Source organism: Manis javanica, chromosome 2, assembly GCF_040802235.1.
Source record: "Manis javanica isolate MJ-LG chromosome 2, MJ_LKY, whole genome shotgun sequence".
Lineage (NCBI taxonomy): Eukaryota > Metazoa > Chordata > Mammalia > Pholidota > Manidae > Manis > Manis javanica.
The window spans coordinates 217021887-217049136 of record NC_133157.1 but is presented as its reverse complement, the minus strand read 5'-3'; the positions used below and the strand labels follow the sequence as shown (position 1 = coordinate 217049136).

Below are 27250 nucleotides of genomic sequence, written 5' to 3'. Positions count from 1 at the left end.
ATGACCAGATTTAATGTGCAGAGACTCTGTTAGAGGAAACACCTGTGAGAAAAAAGTGGGATGGCAGCCAGGAAGGTTTGGGGGGGACCAGGCAGCCATGCTGGGGAATGAGCAGTGGGACTTGGACGTGTCCTAGACCACAGCAGGGTCTACTCAAGTTTATCAAGATCACCAGGGGCATCCATCAGGACCCCTGCCTGCCGTGGTCTGCCCACAGAGGCACTGCCGGGAGCCGCGGCCTGCGGTGTGCTACGTGTGCTCCAGCTGGGGTGCTGAGGGTGCCTTCTCAAGGCTGCCCCAGTACAATCCAGGGTGGATTGCAAGACCGTGCTTGAGGCATGTGGACAGTGGCGAAGGTCTCCGTGCCTTACAAGGCCTTTCTCTGGGTGTCTCGGTGGCAGGAGCGGGGATGGCCTCTGTGTTTGTCCTCTCCACGCACCCGCCCTGGGCAGACACTGCCTCACACCTCTCTTCACTCCAAGGTGGCTCCTGATTTTGAAGTGCGGGAGTGAGCCAGTGGGATGGCGGTCAGGTCTGTGTTAGGAGAGGGAGATGATGCCCTTGGGCCTTCCGTCTACACTGTATGCACCCCTTACAGGGAGCGCTCCACCCAACCCACGGGATGCACCATATTGGTGCCCACCTCCCAGTGTCCACTGCATGTTCATCTCCTTCCAGAATCTCTGGGAAGGGGCTGGGCAAAGGTAGATATTTGTGCATTGCGGTTCATCTTCTGGTTAGAATACTTGATACTGTGAATCCCACTCATAACCACTAATAGACCTCCTCCCACTATATAGAGATGACATCTCCTAATTTTGCTTAGAGTTTGTAAGAGTAGGAATCTGAGATTCTAGTGGGCCATCACTCATTGGCTGATGAACAACTGGCCATTTGATGACATAGTTTATTGATTAAAGAGATTCCAACTGAACTTGTGCTTCCATCTGTCATGGTGTTTACCCTCAGTAAGTTCCTAGTTTAGTGGATGAAGCTATGACATCAACAGATTATTGCAACCTGGGGTCACATATACAATGAGTGGAGGATGTCCCAGCATCACGGGAGGCAGGGAGGGTGTCCTGACCCCTAGGTTGGGAGTCGGGTAGGGCTTCTTGAACTTTGAGTGGCAACTTCAAATGTCAGGAAGAGTCAGTAACGTAAAAGGGAGCAGACAAAGCCACAAGCAAAGCTGGGGAGCAAGAAGTAGTGCGGCATCTAGAAAATGATAAGCTTTTTGGCATCTGAGAAGCACGAAGTTCCAGGTAGGAGGTGGTTCAGCAGAGCTAGGCAGGAGCCAGGTCAAGGACAGCCTTGTGAGCCAGCCAGAAGAAGCCAGAGCTTCAGGGACGGGTCTCAGTTTCATTGTCTATAAATTGGCAATGACAGCACGTGCCAGTACAGGATTAGATATGGTCACGTGTGCAAAGTAAAGCCCCGAATGGTGTGATTGCTCATCACTTCCCTTGACAATAAACGGATATTGAGTCAGCACCAATTTGTTCTGGTGAATCTTTTCCTTATGTTGCCGCTACCTTCCATCTCCCCCAATAAGCCCCCCAGACTTGGTTTGTGAACACGGTGCCCTGGGACACACACTTTAAAATCCAGGGTGCCTTTTTTAGTTGCTAATGAAAATGTGTGGATGTTGGTGTCCTGAGTTAGGTGGTGCATGGGGGAGAAGCATACCATGTTAGCACCTCCCGGTAATAAGATCAGCTCCTGCCAGCAGAATAAGAATTTAATTCTCAGCTGCACAAAGAAAATTACTGTGAAATAATCATCAAAGAGCAGGCAATATTTTACAATCGCTGCCTAAGAGGGCTGGCATGCTAAATACTTTCGGAGGCAATTACGCGCAATGTAAAATGTACTGGAGTAATTACACGGGTCCTGTGATGAGACTAAAATGGAACTGAAGCCTCGGGCCTCCCTGCTTATCTGCAGGGCGCTGCTTCTGCACAGCCCTTGGCCCTCAGGCCATCGTCTCCACTCAGAGGACTCAGCAGCCCCACTGACTTCCTTGTGAGGTGTTCCAGACACTCCAAGGGGGATGAATTTTATTAAGAAAAACATGTGCATGGCATCCTCTGGATTATCACTTGAAGGGGTAACGTAAGAGACAAGGTCCAGACAGATGGTCACTACTTCAGCCAGGATCTGTGCCCTGTGCCCTGGTTCTTCCTCTCTAAGCCTGGTGTTCTCTACCAGGGGTGCCTTTGTCTCCCCCAAAGCTGGTGTCTATCCACTATATGCTCTATGGCCGAAGCTGGGCTTTCTGCCCAACTTCCTACAACATACAGGACAACCCCCATAACAGAAAATTTTCCAACCCAAAATATCAATAGTTGGAGGTTGAGCAACCCTCTCAAAGCCGAGCAGGGCCTAGTCAGGCATTATCAGGAAAACTTTCCTAAACAGATTTCATCAAACATTCTTCTGTGAAGGTCACTTTTTGTGGCTTTCAGATTTACAGATTTCCAAACAATGTCAAGCTAATTGCCCTGACTAAATTGACCATTTTGTGAAGAAAGACAAGAATCTTTCAACGTTTTCAGACTACTTGCATGCTGTGTGTAACTAGGGGGAAACAATCAAACAAACAACGTGAGCATGAGCATGTCTGCAAGCTCTCTGAGCCCCTGGGAACTCAGGTGCCCTAAGCTTCCTGCCCCCACTGCTTGGCCTGGGCCCCGGCCCGCACCCTCCCACCCTCCGGATGAAGTGGCAGCTGGAGGTGGTGGTAGCAACTGAGTGCTGGCACCGGCCCTCCGCCCTATCATCACTTTCTCCCAAGCAGTATTTCTCAAGGTGTGGTTCCTAGACTATCAGCTTCAAAACCAGCTGGGAACTGAAAAACCCCATTTCTGAGCCCCACTCCAGACCTGCTGGATGAGACTCGAGTCTCAGGAGCCAGAATGTTTACTGAGCCCACATCCCAGGTGAGCTTGATGCTGATAGTGTGGGGAAAACCCTGTCCTTTATTATAAGCTCTGTGGGGCTGGGGTCCTTCCATGTCTATACTTCCTCTCCCCAATCTTCATCTCTTGGTATTCCAAAAGACAAGTGATCTAAATTAAAATGGTATGCTTCACAGGCAACAACACCTTCAAGATATAGCCCTAAATCTCTCTATCCTCACCCAGAAGGCCACTCTTAAGGCCAACCAATATGGAACACTGGGGCACCTTTATTTTCTTCCACAGAGAAATATGCGTAGAATTGAATTTATGTGCATTCTGGCTGCCACCTCCCAAGTCTTAGCCCAGCAGGTAGGCAGTATCAGTGCTTTTGATAACATTCCTCTCCTCGATTGTAGGGGGCCACCCTCTAGACACCCCCCACCTTGCACAGGAGCTGCCCCCTGGACTCTCAAAAGATACCAGTAAGTATTCTTTGAACTTTTCTTAAGAGACCTGCTGAAAAGAAAGTTTTCTAGGATATCAGCAGAGAAAATGCCTCCTTCTAAGTATACCCTGGGTCACTTACTGCTGTGACATTTGTAGGTAAAGTGGTTCAAATGAGACTCAAAGCCTCTCCATCAACAGTCTCCCCTGGTGTCTGGCCACCACTGAACTTTGAGACCATGTACTAAAATCTCCCACCAGAACAGGTCAGCTGAAAGGGGAACAGGAGAAGGAAGTAAATGAGCTGATCATGAAGGTTATATGGTAGCTGTATTTTAGGTTCCGATTAAGCTCTGAGATTCCTAGAAGGCAGGACAGAAAGAGAAAGACGGCGTATTACAATGCTCTTGTTAGAAGAAAGGAGGAGCCATTGTTGTTCCTTTGGAAAGGGAAAGTTTTCTGGTGATGGACTGTGAAGATTTCCCAGTTGCATATTTATATAGTTATTGCTAAAGAATGCCGTGCATAATGAATTAAGCTGTTGACGTTAGCCCAGAATTAAGAGTTCGTTTCTGACTTTCTGAGATGTGAGCTGAGTCAGCCCAAGTACTTGTGCACGAGCCCATGCAAGCAAAGTGATTAGTCCCACCCAGACCCAAATGATAATGTGGCCTCTCTCCAAATGGCATTGCCCCCATGGCAAGTGCAATGCCCACCAGGAGGGCTTCTGCAAAGATGTTAAGACTCACAGGCCACACTTGGCATGTAGAAAGGATCAAGGCCAGGAAACGTAGTGCTCAGGCATTTCTCTTCAGGGAGAGTGGCCCCGGCAGCAATCCACACAGCAGTCCAGGAGCCCCAGCACACCGGCCCAGGTACAAGGGAACCGAGCTCATATGGGGCAGCCACAGGACCTGCCCTGGCCAGAAACGTCATTCTCCCTAGGAATCAGTATCTACAGGAACTACTGCAGAGGTGTAATCTTTAGGATGCCCAGAAGGGACATGCTTAGTTGCAAGAGTCATCACACAGAAGGAGACCCAACACGCTGACTCCCAGCAGGTATTTAGAGCTCAGCCGTAGTGCCCACCAGTCCAGATACACCTCACCACGCAGGGGTCTTATCTACCATTGAGCCATGTTGCCTAGTAACACAATTCCCATCTCAGCTTAGCAGGTCTCCTCGGTAAACTGTGTTACTACAGAGTTAGCCCAAGGTCAAATCTATACTTAGAGAAAGAAAAAGGGTTTACTTACTCTCCTCCCAGGGGGTGTCAGGGAAGGGGAAGCAGCCCTTTAATTTGTTTTCTCTTCCTTCTACTTAGATATCACATTATATGAAGGGATGTTTAAAAACGGGGAAAGTGTGGCCGAAGTTTTTGGTAAGTTAAATTTGCAATTGCTTTCAGCCATCAGGTGTCAGGGCAGGGGCCTGTGAGAAATGACCGGGGCCCTGGTCTCTGCCCTCTGAGTTTTTAGGACTCCCACCTGCCACTGCCTAGCAAGCTCTGAACAACCTGATCTGGGCTCTGATGAGAGCAGTGGTGCTGCTTAGATGGCAGGGGAGACACATGGCTGCCAGGTGCCAGGTGCCTTCAGAGTCCTTACTTCCTTAGCCCTGATCATAACCTGGCCAGGTATCCCATCGCAGATGGAATCAGGTGACACGACCAAGACCACACAACTAGAAGGGGGCAGTTTTCCTGAGTCCAGGGCTGAGTCTCCTGCACCAAAGTAGGTTTGTTTTCTCTCTCCAACTGATAGATATACACAAGGCCTAAGAATTTCAAAGGGTGTCAATATTCCATTTACCATGTGACTATCAATTACAGACACCATGATAGTGCCTATTATTGATTACTAAAAATACCCCAAAAGTGAGCCTATCAGATGACTGAAAGGAGCAGGCTCTGAACTGCTTTGGCTTAGACAAGGCTGTGCATAAGGCTGCACTTCAGTTGTACATGTGATTACGTGCAGGGGCCCTGTAAGTGTTTGAATGAAAGTGCATGCTTATATAAACGCACACACACTAACCTTACATGGCTTTTTCCATCACTATAGAATCATTGCTTCATTTTTCTGATGAGGCCGTGTGGAAATGAGGCATAGGAAAGGAGTTTGAATGCACTGAGGTGTAGGAAGTCCCAGAAAGGAAGAAACCAGGAGAACAGGTGCGGCTGGAAGTGGCCCTCACAGCCCGCTTTACTCTCCCCCAGGCTGCCTCCTGTGACCCTGTGCACTTCAGTCAGTGCTGTGGGGTCACTCGTTTAGTACTGAGCATCCTCCATCAGGAGGGAGAAGGTGGAGAGGGTGAGCACAGAGTTAAGAGTTAGAAAACAGGATTTTGCTCTCTTGCCAACTTTGCAAGAGCATTTTTGTTAAGGGCAACCCGTCATCATGGTTGGTACCTCAGGCATGTCTCTGGGCTTCAGTTTCTTTACCTGTGACATGGAGGTGGCAGAATAGCAACTCCTTGCAGATCAACCTGAGGCTTACGGGACAATAGACCAAGTGAATGCTTTCTAAAGAATTACTCACTTTATCTGTTTAAAGCACAAAAATATTTAAAGTACAAAAATATTTAAAGCATCTAGCACAGTTTCAGGCACATAATAGGTGCCCCCAAATTATTATATCTTTACCCCTTTTCTTCCTGCACTTGCTTATAGTTCTCTAATGCTGGGACTATGTCATTTGGGATCCATTCATCAAACTAATAGTGACTTACATAACAAGACATTTAATTATCTTATATAAGCTGTCTGAAGTCAACCAGATTAGTGCAGTAGCTCAACACAGGTATCAGCAACCCAGCAGGCTCATTCTCTTTCCCTACTGTGACCCTGGGTACAGTGGTTTTTCAGCTTTAGGGTTGGGGCCTCATGGTTGCAAGGTGGTTGCTGCAGTTCCAGCCAGCATATTCTCACCCACATTCAAGGAAGAAGAAATATGCAGATCAAAATGATCTTCTTACATGCCTTTACTTCTTATGAGGAAAGAACTGTTTCTCAGAAACCACTAACAGACTTCCCCTTACGTTGTTTTGGCCAGATCTGGGTCACATGCTCAGCCCTAGGCCAGTCACCATTTGGAAGCATAGGATTATCATGTCCAGCTGAGAATGATCATAAAACATCCCCAGAGAGGAGAAGGCTTACCTTCCTTGAGTACTTTTCAGTTTTGTTGGTTAAGAAAGTGGGAGAAATGATGTTGGGTGAGGAACTAGAAGGCACCATGGCTTATAAACCTGCCTCCCTTCAATTGTCTAGAACATCCTGAGCCCAGGGTGCTTAGTGGGTGGAGAGGCCACCATCAGCAGCCTGAGGTGTGGGAGGCCGCAGGAACGGGGGATGCCTCCTCAGCTCTGGCTCCCAGCGCCTGCCCTGCTTTCCCTTCCCCCAGACTGCCTGGGCCCCCACTTCACCTGGCTGCAGGCTGTCTTCACCAGCTTCCCCACGCTGCTCCAGTTCGTCAATGGTATGAAGTGTGTGGCTGGCCTCTGTCCCCGGGACTTCGAAGACTATGGCTGTGCCTGCAGGTTTGAGATGGAAGGGCTGCCTGTGGATGATTCTGACAGGTGAGCAAGAACGAAGGTGAGCTCTGGGAGGCCTGGTAGGTACTCAGGCAGGGCGTGGATGTGGAGAGCTCTCAGGAGGAGCCTAAATTCTACTGCTCACCTGAGGGGCGACTGATGTCCTCATCTTTAAATTACAATAACATCTGTGATGTGTCCACATTCTAGGGACTTATCAAGATCCTATGTCATGTCATTTTAATGTTTCTCAAAGTTTGGGTCCATCTGTATCAGAACCCAGGGGATGCTTGCTAAAATGCAGATTCCAGGGGCCCATTCCACACCTTTGACTCAGACTACTTTTAGGTGGAACCTGGAGGTCTGAGATTTAAACAAGCTCCCAGGTGACTCTTAAGCATAAAAAAATGATCTTTTATTCAGAGAAGTCCTGGCCACCAAAGGTAAAGCAACCATGAAGGCTTCTATTCAATTTTCAACAAACATGCAGAAGTACCAATAATATATGAATGCTGTGCTTAATATAAATAGAGCTTAATATAAATAGAGCAGTGTTCCTGACCCAGAGGTAAACAGCTGGTGAATCTGGAGAAAATGGAGTGTCTGGCAAAGATGTGCTCCCTCCCTAAATACAAGGGAGGTGCAAATCAAAACAAGATACCAACTTGTACTCTTTATATTGGCAATAAAATTAAAAATCTCAGAAGCATCAAGTTAGCAAGCCGTGGCAGTGTTAGTGCAGCAGCTACAGGAGTGACAGTGACGGTGGAAACAGTTGTCACAGCAGCTGCAATAGTGTGAATGGTGACTGTGGAGTAACAGCAGCAGTACTCGTAGTAGAAGCAGCAGGACTAGTCAAGCTGTAGCCGCAGTGGAGGCACCAGTTCGGGAGCAGGACACTGAACCCACATCTCTCCTCTCCTCAGGGGCGGACCCCTGCCTCCCTGGTGTTATCCCTCTGTGTGACGGAGTGTGTGCTTTCTTCTGCACAGACTCTCAGCCCATTGCCTGCCCTGCATTTCTCCTCTGGGATGCCCTCCTTGAATGCCTTGCCTCCAAGGCACCAGGGCAACCTGCACGCTCCCCAAATGCCAGTGGCCCTTCCTCGCACTGACCACATGGGAGAGCGTGTGCACACCGCCCGGCTCCCTACTCCACTCAGCATCCTCTAAGGAGGCTCTGCACCCTATCGTTTCTTTGTACTTGCAGCACGGACCACAGCACCTGGCACATAGTAGGAGCTCAATGAACGAACTGATTGACTAGGCGAGCAACTTCCAGTTGCTTTCCTGAGAATTAAAATTAATTAATTAATTAAAAAGTGACATGTCCTTGATTGACAAAGAATAATGGTTTTGAATTCAACAACAGATCTTCCTGTCTCCAAATCTCCAGGAGAGAGTGTGAGTTGCCTGGGGACCAAGGGCAGTTTCCTGTCTCTGGGCCGTGAGCAAACTGACTCCTGGAGCCAGCTCGTTGACGGACAGTCAGAAAGAGCCAGGCTGACGCTGACAGGGGCACTGTGCCAGGGCCCTTTGCGGGAACAGCTCTTGCAGGTCCCCCCTTATCACCTCCTTTAACTGTTAGAAGCCCTTGTAAACCTAGAAGGCAAAGAAACGAATCAGTAATTGACGTTGAGCAGCCAGAGCACGAGTGGCCGAAGACTGGCAGAATGGTGGCCGCACCCAATTTCCGTTTCTTTACACAGTTCAGGGCATGGGGGTGGGGGTGTCCAGACTCCTGGAGGACAGGCTTCTTCCGCCGTGAACTGGCACACTGGACTCCAAGGATAATTGCAACCATTTATTGAGCGCCACCGCATGGCAGGACCTATGTAGATGTTTTCTTAAATCCCCAAAATTCTTACAAGTTAGGCAATGTAAGAAATTTAGTAGTTTGCCCAAGGTCATTGGCAGCCTGTGTATTTTTTCGTCTTTACATCAGTCCCCACCAACCTCCGTGTGCACTGCAAGGGCTTCCTGACAGTATTGTGTGTGTGTGTGTGTGTGTGTGTGTGTACCGGGTATTTGAAGCAGACCACCTCCAGGAGCCGTACAGAGACAGGATGACCATGGGCTGCCTGCCCCTCTCCTGACCGTCACCCACACTCTTGCCCTGACCTTTCCGCATTCTGCCGCAGCTGCTGCTTCCAGCATCGCCAGTGCTATGAGGCGGCGGCTGAGATGGACTGCCTCCAAGACCCTGCCAAGCTCAGCACAGATGTCAACTGCATCAGCAAGACGATCACATGTGGTGAGCATCTCTGGTGTTCCCGGGCTGGGCTGAGAAATGAATGTTCCAGAACCCCAGGCTGGCACCAGGTTCCTCTCTCATCATCGCCATTGACAACTTCCCCATCTCTCCTTAGAGCCCCCAAGGATCAGGTCTACGGCATCTGTACCTTGCCCAGAGTAGATATGCAATGCCTGCTTTTTGAATTGAACTAACAGTTTGAATTTGACTTACAATTTTATACTGACAGCAACCCAGGAGCTTGGCTAGGGCAAATCGTTTGCTGCCTGTGCATTGGGTGGCACTGGGCAACTACTTAACTCGGGAGAGAAAACCGGCTTCAGAAATCTGTTATGAAATTAAAAATGTTTAAATGGAAATCAATGTTATTTGTTAAATGTAAACTACGCTAAATGTAAAACAGCTAATATAGTGACTGGAAAATGTTAAGAACTCACTCATGAAAGTGTAGGCGGAAGCAGTGATAGATGAATAAGGCTTGTGGTCATTGCTATTTATAAGACTCAGGCATGCGTAGGTTCAAATCTCATCTCTCCACCTTACTCACTGTGTGACTCCAGGAATCTTATTTCATGTCTCTGGGCAATCCTGGCAGAAGAAGTAGGATCGGAAAGGCATAGAGAGAAGGGGAGCACGGCAGATCGGGGTGCTCTGTTAGAGCCGCCCTCCATGGCTTCATGCACAGCAACTCTGGTCATCCTAGCAGCCCTTTGAGAAGGGGGTCATTATTCCAGTTTTACGTTAAGGAGAGAAAAGCTCAGAGGAATTAAATCACATGTCCCAAGTCACGTAGCTGCTCAGTGGCAAAGCCAGGCTTTGAACCCAGGTTTGACTGACTATGAAGTCCAGGTGACATGGACTGGCTGGAGTGTGGAGCTTCAGGAAGGGAGTGAGGAGAAGCAAGGGCATCGGTCACTAGGTGAGGTACACCGTGAGCACAGAAAACACACTTCACTCATTCACTCATTCACACATTCATTCAGCAGATAATGGGCTGAGTGCCAACCATGGGCAAGATGATCATCTAGGTGCTGGGGATGTCTGACCTTCTGAAAATTCCTCCTGGTGTCAGAACCTGAGAATATCAATAACAGATGATGCAGGATCTTAGACAGTGACAAGAGCTGTGGAGGAAGATGAGGCCAGGGAAAGGCATAGAGAGGGCAGGGCCGGCTGGGATGACGGCCCGGGACAGGACTCCCTGAGAGGATGGCGAGCGAGGGCAGACCGAGATGGGCAGCAAGCAGCCTGCAGCTGCCCGGGACACACAGGGGGCCCGAGGCTCTGTGCACCTGGTGTGTTTGAGCAGCCGGCCAGTGAGACGGCACTGGATGAGGCGGGAGGAAGGAGACGACATCTAGGAGGTCATTAGGGCCTGTAGGAGCAGGGACACTGGCTTCTAACGCCGAGGCAGAAGTTGTTGGAGGGTCTGAATGGCAAACACGACATGGTCTGACCTGAGTTTTAGAAGGATTGTCCTGGCTGCTCAGTGAGAATAGGCTGGGTGAACGGGTGGAGAGACTGGTTGGAAGGCCACTGACATAACACAGGCAGGAGATGACGGGGCTGCCCAGGGGGTGGAGTGGCCATGGGGCCACATGTGGAAAGTGGAGCCACAAGGATGGCCTGGAGGGTGGGGTGAGTGGGAAAGATGGGAGGGCGCCCGACTCCAGGCTGGGGCTGACAGGAATGAGAGGCACACACCTGCCAGAGGGCTCGGGTTTGTCTGGGGAGGTAGGAACCAGTTTGGGAGTTGGCATTACTTCTTGGGACTGGAAGTGAGACCCTCCAATCTGCTCTTCCCTTGCTCTGTGCGCAGAATCTAGGGATGCTTGTGAACACCTGCTGTGTTCCTGCAACAAGGCTGCCATAGACTGCTTGGCTCAGACCAGGATCAACTCTTCCCTGAACCTTCTGGACCCTTCCTTCTGTCTGGTTCAGCCTCCAGGTGAGAGAACCTGGCCCTGTAATCAGCGGTGGGGCTGAAGACCTGGGGCAGGAGCTGCTTTGGGACCTGCTGTTGCTGTGTCTTCAGATGCAAGCCCTGCACCTTTTACCATTCCCCAAACCCGCTGCTTTAAAGGGAGTTCCCACTACATTTTCTTTGCAGAGACGACAAGCAGGCAAGAGGTGCCAACACTTCTTCCCAGAGGTAAGGCCTCCCAGAAAAGCTGCCCTTACCTGCACAACAGGGGTCAGACCACTGCTGGGAGCCGGCGGATGCACCTCCTCTGCTGGGCCTGCCTCACATAGGCTGGAGTGGCCAGTGGCACTGGAGATGCCCCACTGCCCCCTGGCCCAGGGACACCATACTTCCAATAAGCTCAGTTTAAACATCCATAACGTGGCCCTATTGCAAACACTGGCTCTGCACTACGTGGACAGGTGTGAATTTAATCCAGTCAGGATGCAGAGCCCTTGACTCTTTCTTGCTGGGGCTGCAGTGTGACCAGGACAGGCTCTAGGGCTCAGCTGCCAAGGCCTCCCAGGAGCAGAAGGCTGCCTCCCTCCTCTGCCCTCCAGGACCTGCAGCAAAGAGGACGGCCTGGATCCCAGAGGGGAGGCTTGGGGATAAGGGTGGGGGCGGCAGTGGTTTTCATGGGTCTCTATTCAGGACCAGGTAGGCTCTTAATTGTTCATTGAAGTAAGCACATGATAATTCTTACTTTAAAGCATGCATCTTACAAAAATGTGAGAGTGGAGATTGTGCCAGTCATTCTTTGTTCACCAGAGTTCCCCAGTCTGTCAGTCCAGATGCCATGGGTACCTGGGGATGGAAGTTCAAGGTGCACCCAGGCCGAGTGTCCCTCCTCTCTGGGGCTGGGGTCTCTTGTCCAGAACTAGTCCTGCGGTGTTTGATGAAGAGAAAGCTGGTGTGTGTGCATGTGGATGTGAGTGTATGTGGGTGTGCAACATGTGTGTACGGGTGTTCTATCTCTATGTCCCGTCTGAGTCCAGAGCTCTTTTTCCTCTGCCATCTTCCTCCCTGTTGAACAGAGATCTCAGGTAGGGATCCCACATTCCACAGCCACGAGCCTTCGGGGTTCGCAGCCATCTCATTGCACCGGCTGTGGCCAGTGTGTTACCTCCCCAGCAGCACCCAAGCTGGGGCCTTGCTGGGCACCCCCATCCTAGGAGCTGCACGAAGGCTGGGTACTCCTGAGACCGAAAGAGCAGCCCTGCCTGCCCACACCCACAGCAGTCCCCAGCCTGTCAGCAAGCACTGTGCCCAGCAGTCATTGCTGTGGGGGCTTTCTCCTTCCAGCAGTTCCTGTGGAGCCCACAGACCCCAGCCTCTCTGGAGAAGGTGAGTGCAGGGGGACCGGCGTGTGACCCAGATACCGACATTTCGATTGTGCCATCTACTGGATTAGCTCCCCTAAAATGCTCCCTGCCTGGGTTTGCAATGAAATTGACTGAAGAACCTTCCAGAGCCACCCCTGGTTCTCCCGACCTCCAAACCTCTTCTCTGCTTGCTCTGCCTCCTCCACACTCCCATTCCCACCTTAGAATTGTCACATAAAATGCAGGACAGCCACCCTCAGCCATCTGAAGCTGACTTTCAGATGAACAGCAAACACTTTTTAATATAAGTATGTCCCAGAATTGGCATGGGATGTATGCCAAGAAGTTATTTGTTGTTCATGTGAAATCCAAATTTAACTGGGCATCCTGTATTTTCATTTGCTGAATCTGTCCACCCCGCACCTCAGGGAGATGGCTCTGCATGACCCCCTCCCTAGAAGTTGGTTTGTCTCTCTGCTTTGTGCTGCTGCTCTGACACTAGAAGCAGAGGGTCATGCTGTAGCTCATCCCTGGCCATCCTCCATGGCCAGGGGCATCCCATCGTGCCCCCACCTCCTGGACAGCCCATGCCTGGGGGCCCAGGTCTAGAGAAAAAAGACAGTGGTGTGCATACTGAAACAAAGCACCGCCATATGCCCTGCAGCCATTCCCCGAGTGACTGACTGCGGCCAGTTCCGTTCTAAATTGAGGCTATGCTGTGGGCTTCACGGCCCCTCAGCCAATCACACACTTTCTACTCTCTTCCTCCTGAACCACCATCCCCTTGTGGCATGGCCCTGGGAAAGATGCAAAGGAAATAAGCTTCTGCAAGGAGTCTTGCATATAGCTGGAGAAAGAGAGTAAAGATACTCACGCATTTGTCCTACCATCCCCTCCACACCCACGACCTAGGCAGCACCCACCAACACCCACCCAAGGAGGAGGCAGCCCGACTGTGGGCCCAAACATCAATACACACGTGCAAGTGTTATGGTTTGTGAGGAAAGCATATAGGGCTTGTAATCGTCCTCACCATCCTGCCATGAAACAGCTGTTTGGAGTCAGGCAGATTCAGGGTGGGATCCGGGCTCTCCCGTTTCCAGTTGTGTGACTGTGGAAGTGCTGTTCAACCTCTCTAAGTCCATTTATTCATTTGCATAAAGCAAGGGCTGGCGCATTTTTTTTCTGTGAAAGACCAGATAGGAAATATTTCAGACTTTGTAATACCACAGGGTCTCTGTAGAAACTGCTTAATTCTGCCATTGTAGCAGGACAGCAGCCACAGACAGTCTTCACTGGATGGGTGTGGCTGTGTTCTAATAAAATTTTACTTGCAAAAGCAGGTCAAAAGCTGGGCCATAGTTTACCAACCCCAGGAAAGGGATGGTTATATGCATTCTTAGGGTGGCAGAAGGTTTAATTGAGAGAGAGCATGGGAAGATTCCGGACCAGGGTCTTCTTCCAGAAACTCTGGTGTGGCTATAAAAAACAGCACCCACCACTGAACCACATATGGGATGCTGGAAGCCTGCTTAAAATACATAATCTCATTTAGTGCTCACACAGCCCTATGAAATAATTGCTGTGAGCTCCATGTTAAGATGGTAAATTGAGATGGAGAGAAAATTGTCCAAGACGCAATCCTGGGTGGTGGGGAAGCCTCCTATGCGTCTTCCCTTATTTGTAGACTGAACTTCCTCTTATGCTGGCTTGCCCCACAGACCTGCTCCAATAATGGGAAGCAATGATCCTTTCTCCCAGTGAGGCATTTGCTGGTCTCTTTGCCTAAACACAGGACCGATGTTAATGCCCCCTTGCCCACTGAATGAGGACCTAATCGAGCATCAATATGCAGACTTACTCCCCAGTCAGATTGCCATTGACCCTCTCTGTCTCTGAGTCCCCAAGACTGGTTCATTTGCAGGTGACCCCTGCCCGGCTTCCACACTGAGCTGCATGGAGAGTTCAAGTTGGGCTTTTTCTTTCAACAGTGACTGCTGAGACTGCCCCACGGACCACTCTCTCCAGGACAAGTAAGCAGAGGGGAATGTGGGGAATGTGGAGGAGGACACTGGAACCCAGTGGAGACGTGTCATTGAAATATTTGCGTTCAGATCGGCTGACTGCTTTTTGACAAGGCTCAGAGGAAGTATTATACCAATTTCTGTATTATGTAGGAAACTGAGGCTCTGGGAGGTTAAAAGCACCAGGTCATTCAGCAAGGGGCTGGTTGCACTGGTCTCCAACCCTAGCTTTAGGCTGTAAGACTTGTTTTCTTTCCATCATACATTAGTGACTCATGCCAAGCAACCTCTTACCTAAACATTTCTAGACCAAGATGTCATCAGAAGAGCATTTACTTTGCTTGTGGTGATTACTAACCATCGACCCTATATTAATAAGCATAAATCACTGATAGTAACTATTTACTAATTACAGAGACACACAGAGTCCTTGACTAACAGGCATTGGCATCGCTGAGGATCTCAGTGTGCTTGCGTGTTGCTAAGGCCCTTCACACATCCCCTGAGTCACTCCTCCCTGGTCCTAGAGGCCCATTACTATCCCAATTTTACAGAAAAAGGAGAAATTCCAAGAGGTAGAATCATTTGTCCAGTATGGCTTAGTATTCCTTTAACTCTGAATCTATGCATTTTTCCTTTAAAGAGATCCTTTCAATCTTGACCTTTGACACACTGAATTTAAGACAGTTTCTCCCTGCCAAGCATTTTGGAGTTAGCATAACCAGAAGTGAAAAGTAGCCTAGCGTAGTGGGTAAGAGTGTCAGATTTGGCCAGATAGCCCGGATTTGAATTCTGCCATTTCTTAGCTCCATGACCTTGAATAAGTGACCTAGCTTTTCTATGTGTCCCCTTTCTCATCTCTGAATGAGGGTGAGCATAGTACTAACTCACGGGTTGTCACGGAGTTCATACAAGCAAATCACGTAGTGCTGTATTTGGCACATAGTAAGTCTTAGTCTGTTCTGGCCGCTATAACAAAATGCCATAGACTGGGTGCATTATAAACAACAGACATGTGTTTCTGGAGGCTGGAAGCCCAAGATCAAGGCAGCAGCATAGTCAGGTTCTGGTGAGGACCCGCTTCCTGGCTCATAGACAGCCACCTTCTTGCTGTGTCCTTACAGGCGGAAGGGGCAGGGAGCTGCATGGGGAATCTCTTATAAGGGCACTAATCTCATTCATGGGGGCCCCACGCTCAGGACCTATTCACCTCCCAAAGGCCCGCACCTCCAAATGCCATCACATTGGGGCATAGGTTTCAACATATGAATTTGAGGGGGACATGAACATTCAGTCTACAGCATTAGTAGGAGCTTAATAACTTAAACAACCATAACAAACTCATTTTACAGAGAAACCAGGTCCAGCAGCCCTGGAGCCGCATAGCAAACAGCAGGGATCACATGACTCTGCAGCTTCATCCTTCTCTGTTCAAAAATGTGTGATTACCAAAAAAAATTTTTTTTTTGTTCCAACTCTGGGGAAGTCTGTTTTCCTGGAGTATTTCAAAGACTCACCTGGTTCCAGCCTGGCAGTTGCAGCTGCATTTGCCAGCAAGCCCTGGTCTTGGGGGTTTTGGGCTCAGCAGCGATGCTGCCATCACCAGCTCTTCTGGAAGGTGACCAGGGGTACAGCCATGGCCACACTGTCTCCTGTGCCCAGTGGGATGGGAGCTGCCTCTGGAGACCAAGGTGGGCCAGCCTGGGGCTGACACTCACCCTGTCTCTCTTCTGCTGGGGACAGAACCAGGCCAAAATCAAGAAGACATGGAAGCTGCTGGGGCCACACCCCCTCCAGGTAAGCACACTCAGTCTCTCTGGTCTTTGTATATGTTGTGGTCACCTATACATTTATGAAATCAAATGTATTCCAAAAGATGGAAGAAATCATTGAAGCCAATCTACTTTTACATGCCTACAAAAGCAGACAAATGAAAAGATATTTCCATTAGTAGGAAGAAATGGAAGCTTACCTGCTGAAGACATGAATTTAGAAAAATGCAGTAACCTTATTTCATTTTCTATTTAAATCACCTGTAATTCCACATTTTAAGGCCACTTTTAATATTGGAAAATGCTTTCTCCTAGACTCCCCTGACCCCAGAGGATATATCTATGAACATAAGGAAAATGGAGAATACTTGGCAGCCATGGTTTTACAGTCTGGGTTATGTTGCTTCATATAATGCGATGATATTTCCCTGACATTCAATATTTTTCTGCAACATGATTTTGAGAGGCTGTCCAATAGTTTCTTATGTGGGACCCCATAATTTATTTAGCCAATTATTTTTAACATTTGTTATAAATAATAGATGTACACTTTCCTTATACCCATTTACTTCGATGAATTCATCAGGATTAATGCCTACAAGTTGAATTACTGGATAAAGGGTGGAATCATTTTAGGGTTCCTGATGTGTTGTCAAATTGCCCCAGAAAGAAGCTGAACCAATCTGCACTCGTATGCTCATTACAGCAGCCAGTACTGCGTACTATTACTTAAAAACAAGCACACACAAAAAAACGGTACTCATTTTAATAGAAAAGAAGTAGTTACTCCTTTTTTTCCCCCTTCTCCATCTCATGGAAATTGAAAGTGGTACTTTTTTGTTCCTGAGCTTGGCTGGCCTCTCATTCTGGGAACTTTTGGCCAGGCCTGGACAGAATTACCAAATCGTAACTGGCTTTATGGAGGAGGCCCATCAGGGTCAGAGCTCAGGGTATGGGACCGACTGCTCTGAGACGCACAGTGGCCTTTCCAGTGTGGGCTGAAAGGCGGCAAGAGAAATTATTCGTCAGTGGTGTGGCCAGTCAGGCAGAGTGATTCATACCAAATGCCCTCGTCTAAGAGGAATGGGGGGTCTCAGGTTTGATTAGCTCCAATCATCCCGGAAGCTCTTCCTCAAGGGATGAGGGCCCCTAGCAGGGTCTCAGACTTAACAGGGACCAGACACTGGGCTTCTGGGAGCTCCATCAGCTTGTGGAACTTTCCACCTGGAGAGTCTATAATCCCAGATTAGACGTATGGATGTTTTCACACTCACTGAGCAATTCCAACAGCTACAATCCAGTTTCATCATTTCTAGGCATTTAGATAGAAGGATTATTCAAACACCGGAACAGGTATTATTGACATAGTTGTACAAATGGGGAAATTAAGATCGAGAGTGGCTGGTGATCTGCCCAAGGTCATACATCTAGTGAGTGGCTGAGCTAAAATTCATGCTTTTACCTCTCTGTTCTTTCCCCTCTGCCATGCTCACTCAATGAGTTTTGGCAAAGAGAGACAGGGCCAGGTGGTTGTGAAAGGTGCTAAGACGTTTTATTCAGGCTTCAGTCAGCAGAGAAGAGAGACTTCGGTTGAGACTAAACAGCTCAACTCGGATCTGCAGGGGTGGCTGGGCGTTTGAAAGGGAGAGGAGGGGCTGCAGCTAGCAGGGGCTCCACAGAGTCAGGAAGTGGAAAATTCCAGAAAGGGGGTAGGGAGCTGTTTTCTGGGAATGCTTAGGCAAGGTAGGTGCTGGGACAGTGAAATTTGGCTGCCTTGAGCTTTCTCAGGCAGGAATTTAAGGGGGAGCAGGGGGCTGGGTCATCCCAGGGAAACCAGGCCAGGGTTTAAGTCTCTTAGTGGGAGGGGTGCACACAATAGTTTGTGCCAGGAGTTTGCGGTCCTCCCAAGCCCAGGTTGAGGCCTAGTTGAGCAGCTCTCAGAGGAGCCTGCCTCAGGTTTGGTCAAGGAGAGTGTTTGCTGTCTTGGGCAGTGGGGACGGGGAGGGCCACTGGCTGATGGGTTTCTGTCTGTGGAGCTGGGGAGCCATAAAGGTGTGTGTTTGCAGCATCTGCAGACATTGCTGCTGCGATGAAAGGTGTCACCGTTGGCCCTGCTGGCATTAAATCTTTGGGGTTGGCTGTGTCATCTGGCAAAAGTGGTCCTGAGGAGACCCCTGGTAAAGGTGAGCAGAAGCAGGCAGAGAAGGGTCTGTCCCCTCCCCACCCCGGGATCCTTTGGATAGGTGAACATAGCCCTTTGGATCACTAGGTGCAATTGGGACCCCTCATGTTGTGTAACAAGAGGGTTCCATCCCCCTTGCCAGGTGAGTGCATGAGGCTCAGAGGAGACTGGACTTACCTGTAGGCACTCAGCTGCTGGGAAGCTGAGGTGGGGACAGGACCCCTGACTGAGCCCTCTCCCCACTCCTCCAGGCCCTAAAGAAGTTCCTTGCACCCATCCATACCGTGGATCATTGGAAAGAAGGAAACACTTGGGTTTTAATAATCCTGCTCCATCTCTCCCCTCCTGGATGCCTTACCGAGGACCCTGTCGCCACGAGGGGCCAAGGCAGCTGGGCACAGAGGGGGACTTCATTAGTACATGTGCAAGCCCGCTGCAGTGTGCAGTGCAGAGCTATGGAGAGCTGCCCCTGAGGGCGAGGCCGGGCCAGCAGCCCGAGCAAGACCTCTAGCTTCTTAGTTCCCCCACCAAACCGATGACGACAAGGTTTGCCCCGTAGACTTTAGTGCCACTTAGCCAATGTTGCCGCAGAGGAGGAAGACAATGGGGCTGTGGGGAGGGCAGAGAGAGGGACAGAGCAGAGGCAGAGACACTGCAAACAAAGCAAGGGCTCTGAGAGGCAAGCCCTGCTGGGTGTGCTGACCTGAGGGAGCCAGGGAGACTTAAGAGGGCAGCCAGGGCCCCCCTAGGGGCTGGCCCTGCTGGATTCCCAGGGGAACGCAGTCACTCTGCAGTTATAAAATGTGGCCTGACGAGCATCGTCAGTCCTGACTGGTCCCCACCCCTTAGGAGGACTGAACAGGCCGTCTGGGCAGTGGTAGGAGCCTGTGAGAAAGACCTGTTTTCTGACAGGTGACTCACAGGTGGGGACGAGCCAGAAATCGGTTTTCCCAGGAGAATGGGGATGGGGTGGTGGCAGAGGACATGGTTTTCTTATACCATCAGTGCCCATCTGGATTGCTGCCTGTGTTCAGTGAGGGCTGCCCTTTGTTCCCCACATTTCTTGTTCTCCTGAGAGTCCTTGCTTCTCACCAGCCTGTGACAGGTTCACCTTCCTGCACCTGGGAAGCGGGGGCAACATGTGGGCGATGCCACAGCTTGGACAGATGCTCTTTTGTCTGACGTCCCGGTGCCCAGAGGAATTTGAATCTTACGGCTGTTACTGTGGGCAAGAAGGACGAGGCGAGCCGAGGGATGCCCTGGACAGGTACGGACTGGCGAAGCCCGCAAGCTGGCGTGCGGGTGCTTAGCCCTGAGAACGCTCTGTGCTGGCACAGCTCCAGGCTTCCCAGGGAGCTTGTTGCACGTGCCACCCCACTCAGCGCGGCTCGTCACCATTATAGGCGCATTTCCCTCATGAGCAGCGGGGCTCAGACACGTGTGAGGTCATTCAGCTGTGAAGGGGCAGAGCCAGACAGACCCAGACCTTTTGACTGGGGAATCTGGAGCCTTTAGCTCCAGCACGAGAACCACCCAGCTGCCCTAAAAGGGTTGATCTGCAGAGACACAGCAGAAGTTAACAATCTGCCCATTTTCCAATGAACGAAGTATTGAATAGGTGTCTCCAGTCTGTTTTCCCTGCAGGTGGCCACACTCAAATTAATTCTCAACAACTTTAAAGTGTAGCTGTTAAATTTTATATCTACCACTCTTGGAGGAATTTCCATGCATTAATTAATTTATTCATATATATATGTGCATTCAACCCACATTTCTTGAGCTTTGCTTCATGCTGGCCTCTCTGCTAAGTGGTGGGGATTAAACCTAAACAAGGCAGATCAGAGCAAACTGCCTGTGCCCCAGAGAGGCTTCCAAAGAGAAAGAGATGGACAATTAAACAAAAACCCTACCCAATATAGTAAATGCCGTAGGAGAAAGGAAGGAAACCATGGAGATGTCAATCTGGAGGCGAGTGTGGGGATTATTGGGCAATATTCTGAAAGCAGAGCTGATCAGGTTTGAAGACTGAATGCAGGTGAAGCCTGCCCCAGTCCACAGCCAATTCAGAGCTCTGCATTCAAAAGGCACGTGCCCTTCTCGGACGGCGCACTTGCCAGAGGAAAATCAACTACAGCTGGTATAGTAAAAAGAAAAAGACAAGGTTTTTTGTCATTGGCACAAAGGCCATGCTGGTGTCCGGCCCATGGAACATATCGACTGCGGCTCAGGTGGCGTCTGGAGGGCGTCTCTCTCACCACCCACCACCCGCCTTTCCCATAGGTCTTCCTCTACCTCTGATGCAGCCAGCCTGGCCCTTCCCCCAGCCTCTGCAGGGCATTCAGTGAGATGGAAATCAGGGGCTCTGCCACACAGGCAACCTTCAAAACTCACCTCCCACCGGGTCACCCTAAAGGTGCTTTTGAATATATACATACATCAATGTGGAATCATAAGCATGTCTCTCTCATGAAATTGGACATATGCCCTCTGCTGTCCAAGACAGAAAACCACTTAAATATTGGTCCTGAGTCCATAGCGCTCAGTGAGGTGAGTCAAGGGGTGGGGGTCTACACTGCAGCAGTCGCTGTGTTCTGCTGAACCCCATGGAAAAATGCTGGGATGCCTGTGAAGAGGTTTCCTGACCACTGGCCATATTTCACAAAAGCATAAGATTTGATCAGGCAGGCAGGCAAGTAAGTTATGTTATGGCTTCCTTGACGTCCATAAGGAAGGAACTGAAGAACTGAAACCACTTTCTGCAAGGGTTTCTTTTCAAAACTGTGCATACTTTACATTCTGGGCAATTTGAGTGACTTCAGATTTTAACCATTATATTAACTATCTGCTATCACCCTCCCCAGCCAGATGCACACTCAAGATCGTGTGTCTCTGCTGTAGTAACAGCTGAATGGGGGCTGCCTTTGGCTGATGCGTCACGCAAGGTGGGGTTGTTCCTCCGATTGCTAGCTGCGTGGAAAGGCTGGTACGCTTATGCCCTGCTGAGCCCTAGGGCTGCCGGCAAGCTGCAGCTCTCTGATCCTGCTTGGGCTGTGGTCTCCAAGGTCAAGGGAGAGCTATTACAGGACAGGGAAGAGCTGAAAAGGATTTAGGGAGCAGTTGCCGCCCCCATTTTGGCTGGAGCAGTCACAAGGACCCTCAGAAGGTCCATCTGGCTGAGGACACTGGAGATTGTGAGGCTTTGCCAGGTCCAATGGGTGCGTCTAAAAAGCAAGGTATTGATTCGTTCCACGTTTACTGAGGTCTTGCTCCATACTGGCCACCTTTCTAGCTCTATTTCTTTATTTATGCTCAAGATAGTCACTCTGCTCTCTTTCAAGGCTGGGGACCAAGGGAATGTCCTGTGGGTGTGGGATTAACTGATTTGGCATGTGGAAGGCTGGAGGGAGTGGATTCAGTGCTAGCCCATTGGTATCTTTGTGTAAACTAAAAATGGTATTCCTTCCTCAAGACTATTTCCATCTGTTTTAAAATTACTATAAAAACAGGCAAATCATTCAACTTGTAGTCAACAGAATCATAATAACAATATAAAAATAATTTTTTTAATAGTAAGTTTAAGAGCTATGGGCAAACGCTAAGGGTTTTCCTTGGTCTCAGGTGCTGTCTGTCTCACCACTGCTGCCTGGAGCAGGTGGGAAGGCTGGGCTGCCTGCTCGAGAGGCTTCCCCAGGCGCCGGCGGTGTGCGTGGACCACACTCCCAAGTGTAAGTGCATTGGCCTCACAGTGAGTTATTCTTCCATTCAGGCCAGTGGCGTGACCACAGTTTATGCGTGGAGATGCTTTCCAAGGCACTTCATACTGTCATTTAATACTCTCAACTTCGAGGCACACGTTAGGACCTCTCCTCTACGGGTGAGGAGCCTCAAGTTCTAGAGACTAAGTTGGCTGCCCGAAGTCACACAGCTGGTTCAGAGCAGAGTGGGGAACAGTATCAACAGCCCACGCTTCTTGTGTGCCTACTAGGCGCTGTTCTAAGCTCTGATGTAGTAAAGCACAACAGCCCTTGAGGTAGCACTGAGGCATCCCATTTTCTGGAGGAGGCGGCTGAGGCCCAGACCGCACGGGTAGAAGCGGTCAGGCTGGGATTGGGAGTAAACCATTTGCCTCAGGCTTGAACTGAGTCTTCACTTTGCACGTGGGTTTTAAAGGAGTCTTTTTCCCTGAAGAAGCAGAAACGGTGTCCCCAGGGAGATCCTCTGAGGAGCCCTATGGACAGGGGCTGCTCTGGCGGAGGGAGGGGTGGCCCACAGCTCTGCACCTCGGGTGCTGGAGGCTGAGGCTCACCTGTGGCCAGTCGAGGCTTGTCCCTAGAGCCCCCTCTGGCTGCATGTCTGGCTTGTTCTAGAACAGGCTCTGTGCACGCTCACTGGCTCCATTTCCTCACTTGCACGGTGGATGCATTTCCCTTATGCTTTACAGTATAAAATGAAATGCTCCCCGCAGCATTCACAACAGCCCCGGGAAGGTTGCTTCTCTTCCTTGCTTCCGTCTGGGGAAGCCCCACCACTGAACCCCCTCTGCAAACTGCAGGGACCTGCACACTATCTTGCTTGTAGGACCACGTGTGCCTCTCACGCTCCCAGGAGCTGTGTTTACATCATTCATTTTTCATTCAGTCAGTCATTATTTTAATTCACTAATTATCTACCCACCCAACAAACCTTTCCTGGAACTAGGAAAACAATGAACATGCACACTCCCTTCCTCAAATCCCTCACAGCCTGCAGAGAAGAGAGACAAGCAGGTGGCTAGTCTAATCCCGTGTGAACGAGCCAACAGGTAGTACAGGTGTCCTGGGAGTGTGGGTAAAGGGGGTTTGAGCTTGCAGAGTATGGTGGTGAGGGTGGGAGAACTTGGGAGAAGTCACAAGAGGAAGTGAGGTGAGGTCTGACAAGAAATGAGCAGGGTCCCAGATGGCCACACTGGCTGTGGATGTTCCAGCAGGAGGGAAAAGAGAAAAACTGTGGCATTTTGGGAACTCCTGGCACTTGAGGTTGGCAGGATGGCTATGATGCACGGTGAGGCTGGGACACAGACAGATACTAGATTATTAACCAAGACTGAAACATGCACACTTTGTCCTATGGGGCACAGGCACCAGGGGTGGGCTTAGGGCCCATGAGTGATGGGATCAGATTATCTTTGTTGTGGTACGATCCATCCATGCCAGGAGGTCCCACCTGCTCAGCTGAAGGCTCCTTGTCCATCCCTGCAGTCTCCCAGAATCCACGAACACCAGTCTGAGCTCCCACAGAGCTTCTCTGAGCTGGTTCCAACCCTCTACGAGCTCTGGGCACAGCGCCCCACACAGGTGCAGGTGATGGGGATTGAGAACTGTAGCCTCTCAGCCTGCTCTGGGCCGAGCTGACACGCACTCGGGGTGGAAGGACAGAGCTGCTCTGGGGGACCAGGCGTCCTCTCTGCTGAGCACCTCCTTAGTTTCCCCTCCTCTTTCTGCTTCCTGCTGTTGGACTGTAACATGCCTGGAGCTGATGTGGAGGCCAGTGCAGGAAATGGGCTGTGTCCTTGCGGTGAGCAAAAATCTGGTTGATGAACACTGCATGGTAGAATCAGACAAAAAAGAAAAACATTAAACAGAACAAATACTAAAAGACTAGCTTCCTTGAAAACTACAGATAACAGGGATAATATCTGCAGGTTCTTACCTCTGTCTTGGCGCCTGCAAACACATTATTTCATTAGAATCACACAGGTGATACCCATTCCCCACCCCCACTGAGCACAACTGAAACGTTCACAAAATAGGGTGGGGTGCCAGATTTAGCAAATAAGTTTATTAATCTAAATTTAACTGAGTATCTGTATTTCTTCTGCTAATATTACAAGAATGGACAAGAATTACTATTTCCATTTGGCAAAGGGGGAAACTCTAGCCCAGGGAAGTAAGGTAACAATTCAGCCCAATAAATATTTCCCCAGAGCTGACTCAGGAAATGTGTGTCAAGAATTGACTTAGGTGTTAGCGACACATGGGTTCTGCCAGCCATGTTCTCTGTCCAGCTGGAGAGAAAGGTGGACACAAAAAGAGACAATTACCATACAGTGTCATTAACACACAACCCACTAGCATAGAAGGAACCACAGGGTGGGATTCGATGGGAGCCTATGTGAAAGATGCTCCTAGCATGGGTCTCAGGGAAGCTTTCTGGGGCAGAGGATGCCTAGCAGCCTTGATAAATAAGCATGAGTTACCCAGGAGGAGGAAGTGGAGAATACTGCCAGTCCGTAAGTCAGTGTATGCTGGGGGCCAGGATCTTTCCAGAAGGGGGTGGGAGCACAGGGCCAAAGGGGGCGTCATGTCGCTGTGGAGGCCTTTGCTGGCTGTCCTCCGTCTCATGACTCACTGCCACTCTCTCCTTGCCCTCTAAGGTGTGGGGCAGAGCCTGTGCGCGAAGCTGCTTTGTGCCTGTGACCAGACGGCAGCCGAGTGCATGGCCTCTGCCTTCTTTAACCAAAGCCTCCAGGCACCAGGCAGACTAGAGTGCCAGGGCGGCCGGCGCTCCTGCGAGGACAGCCTGCACGGAGGGCCGTCCGCCTCCTCCCTGGGCTCCAGCTCTGAGGAGAACAGCGAGGAGGCCTCACCCCACACGGGGGGCCTGAGAAGCAGAAGATCTCTGGGGAAGTCACCCTGTCCCGTGGGGCCCAGCCCACAGCATGGTCCCTGACGGGCCCCGAGGAAATGACGAGCACACCCTGCAGCTCTGTTGCCCACTTACTGTACCTCTTCGGGGCTCCGTCTGTCCTCAGCAGAGGCTCACAGGGAAGAGGCAGCCAGACCCTGGCACACATGCATTGATCTGCTTGTCAGCTCACGTTCTACTGTGCATTTGGAGAAGGCAGATCGGGGTAGTTCTACCCTTCCTGTAGTGCCCTGTGGAAGCTCAATAAATACCCCAATCAATGTCTGTTTGGGTTTTGTTTTGAAGAGATGCTGTAGATACTGGTGCATGAATAGACTGCAAAGGTGAGATGACAGAGCAATGGAGGGAAAACATGACCTCCACGCCCTCACCACTGAAAGCTGCTTTTCCTTCTGTTTTAAAAAAATAATAGAAAGGAGTATATTTAATCCATCTTATGAGGTCACCTATGGGTCAGCAATAAGCCACCAAAGATCAGTGCCAAAGACTGGGATGACAGCTCTTCTGGTGTGTGCCCTAAGAAAACACTTGCCATTCTAGTTATTAAGAGTGGCCATGTGCTGCAGTCACCACATGAGAACCTCTGCTCACCCTGTCTTGGGCTCTGGACTTTTTTTTTTAGTAGGGTTATCCCAGTGGCTGGGAGGCTGAGGGATGCAAATGCCCACTCTAACATAGGCAAATCAGTATTATGGTAGTTGTAAAAAACTGAAATTATACCCATCCATCCCTCCACCCATGCACCTGGTAGTTAATGAGGTTTTACTGTGTACCAGGCAAAAGGCAGCGTGCTACCAAAATCCCCCTCAATACTTGATAGACACACAAACTCTTTGGTTCTCACCACATCCTTGGTTCCCAACCTCCATAAATCATGGGTCCTACAGTGAGATGACACTGAGTCCCTGCCAGCACCTTGTGTAGATTGGACAGCAGAGCCTCTAGAGTTCAGTGTTTGCTGACCTCATTGCAGGAAAATACCCGTAAGTTGGCAACACCTTAAGACATCAAAAGGTCTTGGTGCCAAACCAACAATTGATGTCCTTCCCTACCTTCCAGGGACTCATGTGATCAGTGCCTTTCGATGAATCCAACACACTGGAATTTTTTTTAAATAATGTGACCTTAACTGATAGGCTAAGTTTGGAAGCTCCCAGAAGTGAACCGTCTGACAAGGACTCGAGAGCAAGCGGTTTGGGAAGTGAAGGAGAGCAGAGTGAAGTGAGACAGGGCTGGAGGGTAGCCAGCAGAGGGCGCATTGCCTCTGGTGGTATTTCCTTCTGGCCTGCTGCTGCACACGGGGGCAAAGTGGGCTCCAGTGGCCAGAGAAAGCCTTCTGCAGGTGAAGAAAAGCAGGTTCTAGCACGCATACAGTGGTGAAGGTGAGGCATACCACCGATGGCATTTGCTCACTGGCTAGCTCCTCCCTCCCTTCCTTTAACCCAGCAGGCACTTACTGTGTCCACTCCCCATGGCTGTCGCTGTGCCAGCCTGCCCACCCACCCACATGTAAGGTGACCATCAGCCTTCTCATGTCTTCACCTGAGGCAGGTGAATTCCGCTGAAGCAACTGAGCTGACCCACCTCCCTCTTAATGACCACAAACCTCACACGGATACTCCACCTTTTCTTAGTAAATAGGCTTTTCTGCTCTCCAAGCCGACTGTTCAGTCCCTTCTCTCCTCTCCTCAAAGTCCCTCACCTCCCTGTCACTCTCAGCTGATGACTGTCAAGAGCCATGAAGACAATATCTTCAACTGTGCATTTGAAGAAGGTAGACAGGGTAGTCCTAGATCCTAAGAAGGGCCTGAGATTCCACCTTACTTGCAACTTAACAAGTTGGCCTGCATATCGTGGATGCTGGCAGAATACACAAGACCCTGGGGTCAGAGATGAACTTTACCTCCAGCAATGGCAGTAGATTGAGCATCAGCATTTATGCTGGTTCCTCCAGCCCTGAAGCCATGCAAGGTCAGTGACACCTACACACATTGCTTTCTTGTTCCAATGAAGTGTTCCTTACTCGTGTCAAAGGTCATCTCCCCATGTTCCGGGTACAATGCCCTATTGCTTTCTCTGGGGTTTGAGTCCTGCAAAATTTCCTCTGTATTCTATTTATCAATTTATCCCTTTTTCCTGAACCATTCGAATCAACAGGGCAAACATGC

The 27250-nt window shown here is 50.0% G+C and overlaps 1 protein-coding gene across 1 annotated transcript; it reads left to right on the top strand.

Moving 5' to 3' along the window:
* Positions 1-4680: 4680 nt before the first annotated feature.
* Positions 4681-26535, top strand: OC90 (otoconin 90). The gene is made up of 11 exons (XM_017660147.3): positions 4681-4729; positions 6753-6927; positions 9023-9135; positions 10955-11083; positions 11246-11287; positions 12401-12442; positions 16188-16241; positions 18283-18399; positions 19494-19665; positions 22017-22123; positions 24811-26535. The coding sequence occupies exons 1-11, from the start codon at positions 4693-4695 to the stop codon at positions 25104-25106; spliced, it is 1284 nt and encodes a 427-aa protein (XP_017515636.3). The 5' UTR covers positions 4681-4692; the 3' UTR covers positions 25107-26535.
* Positions 26536-27250: the final 715 nt, after the last annotated feature.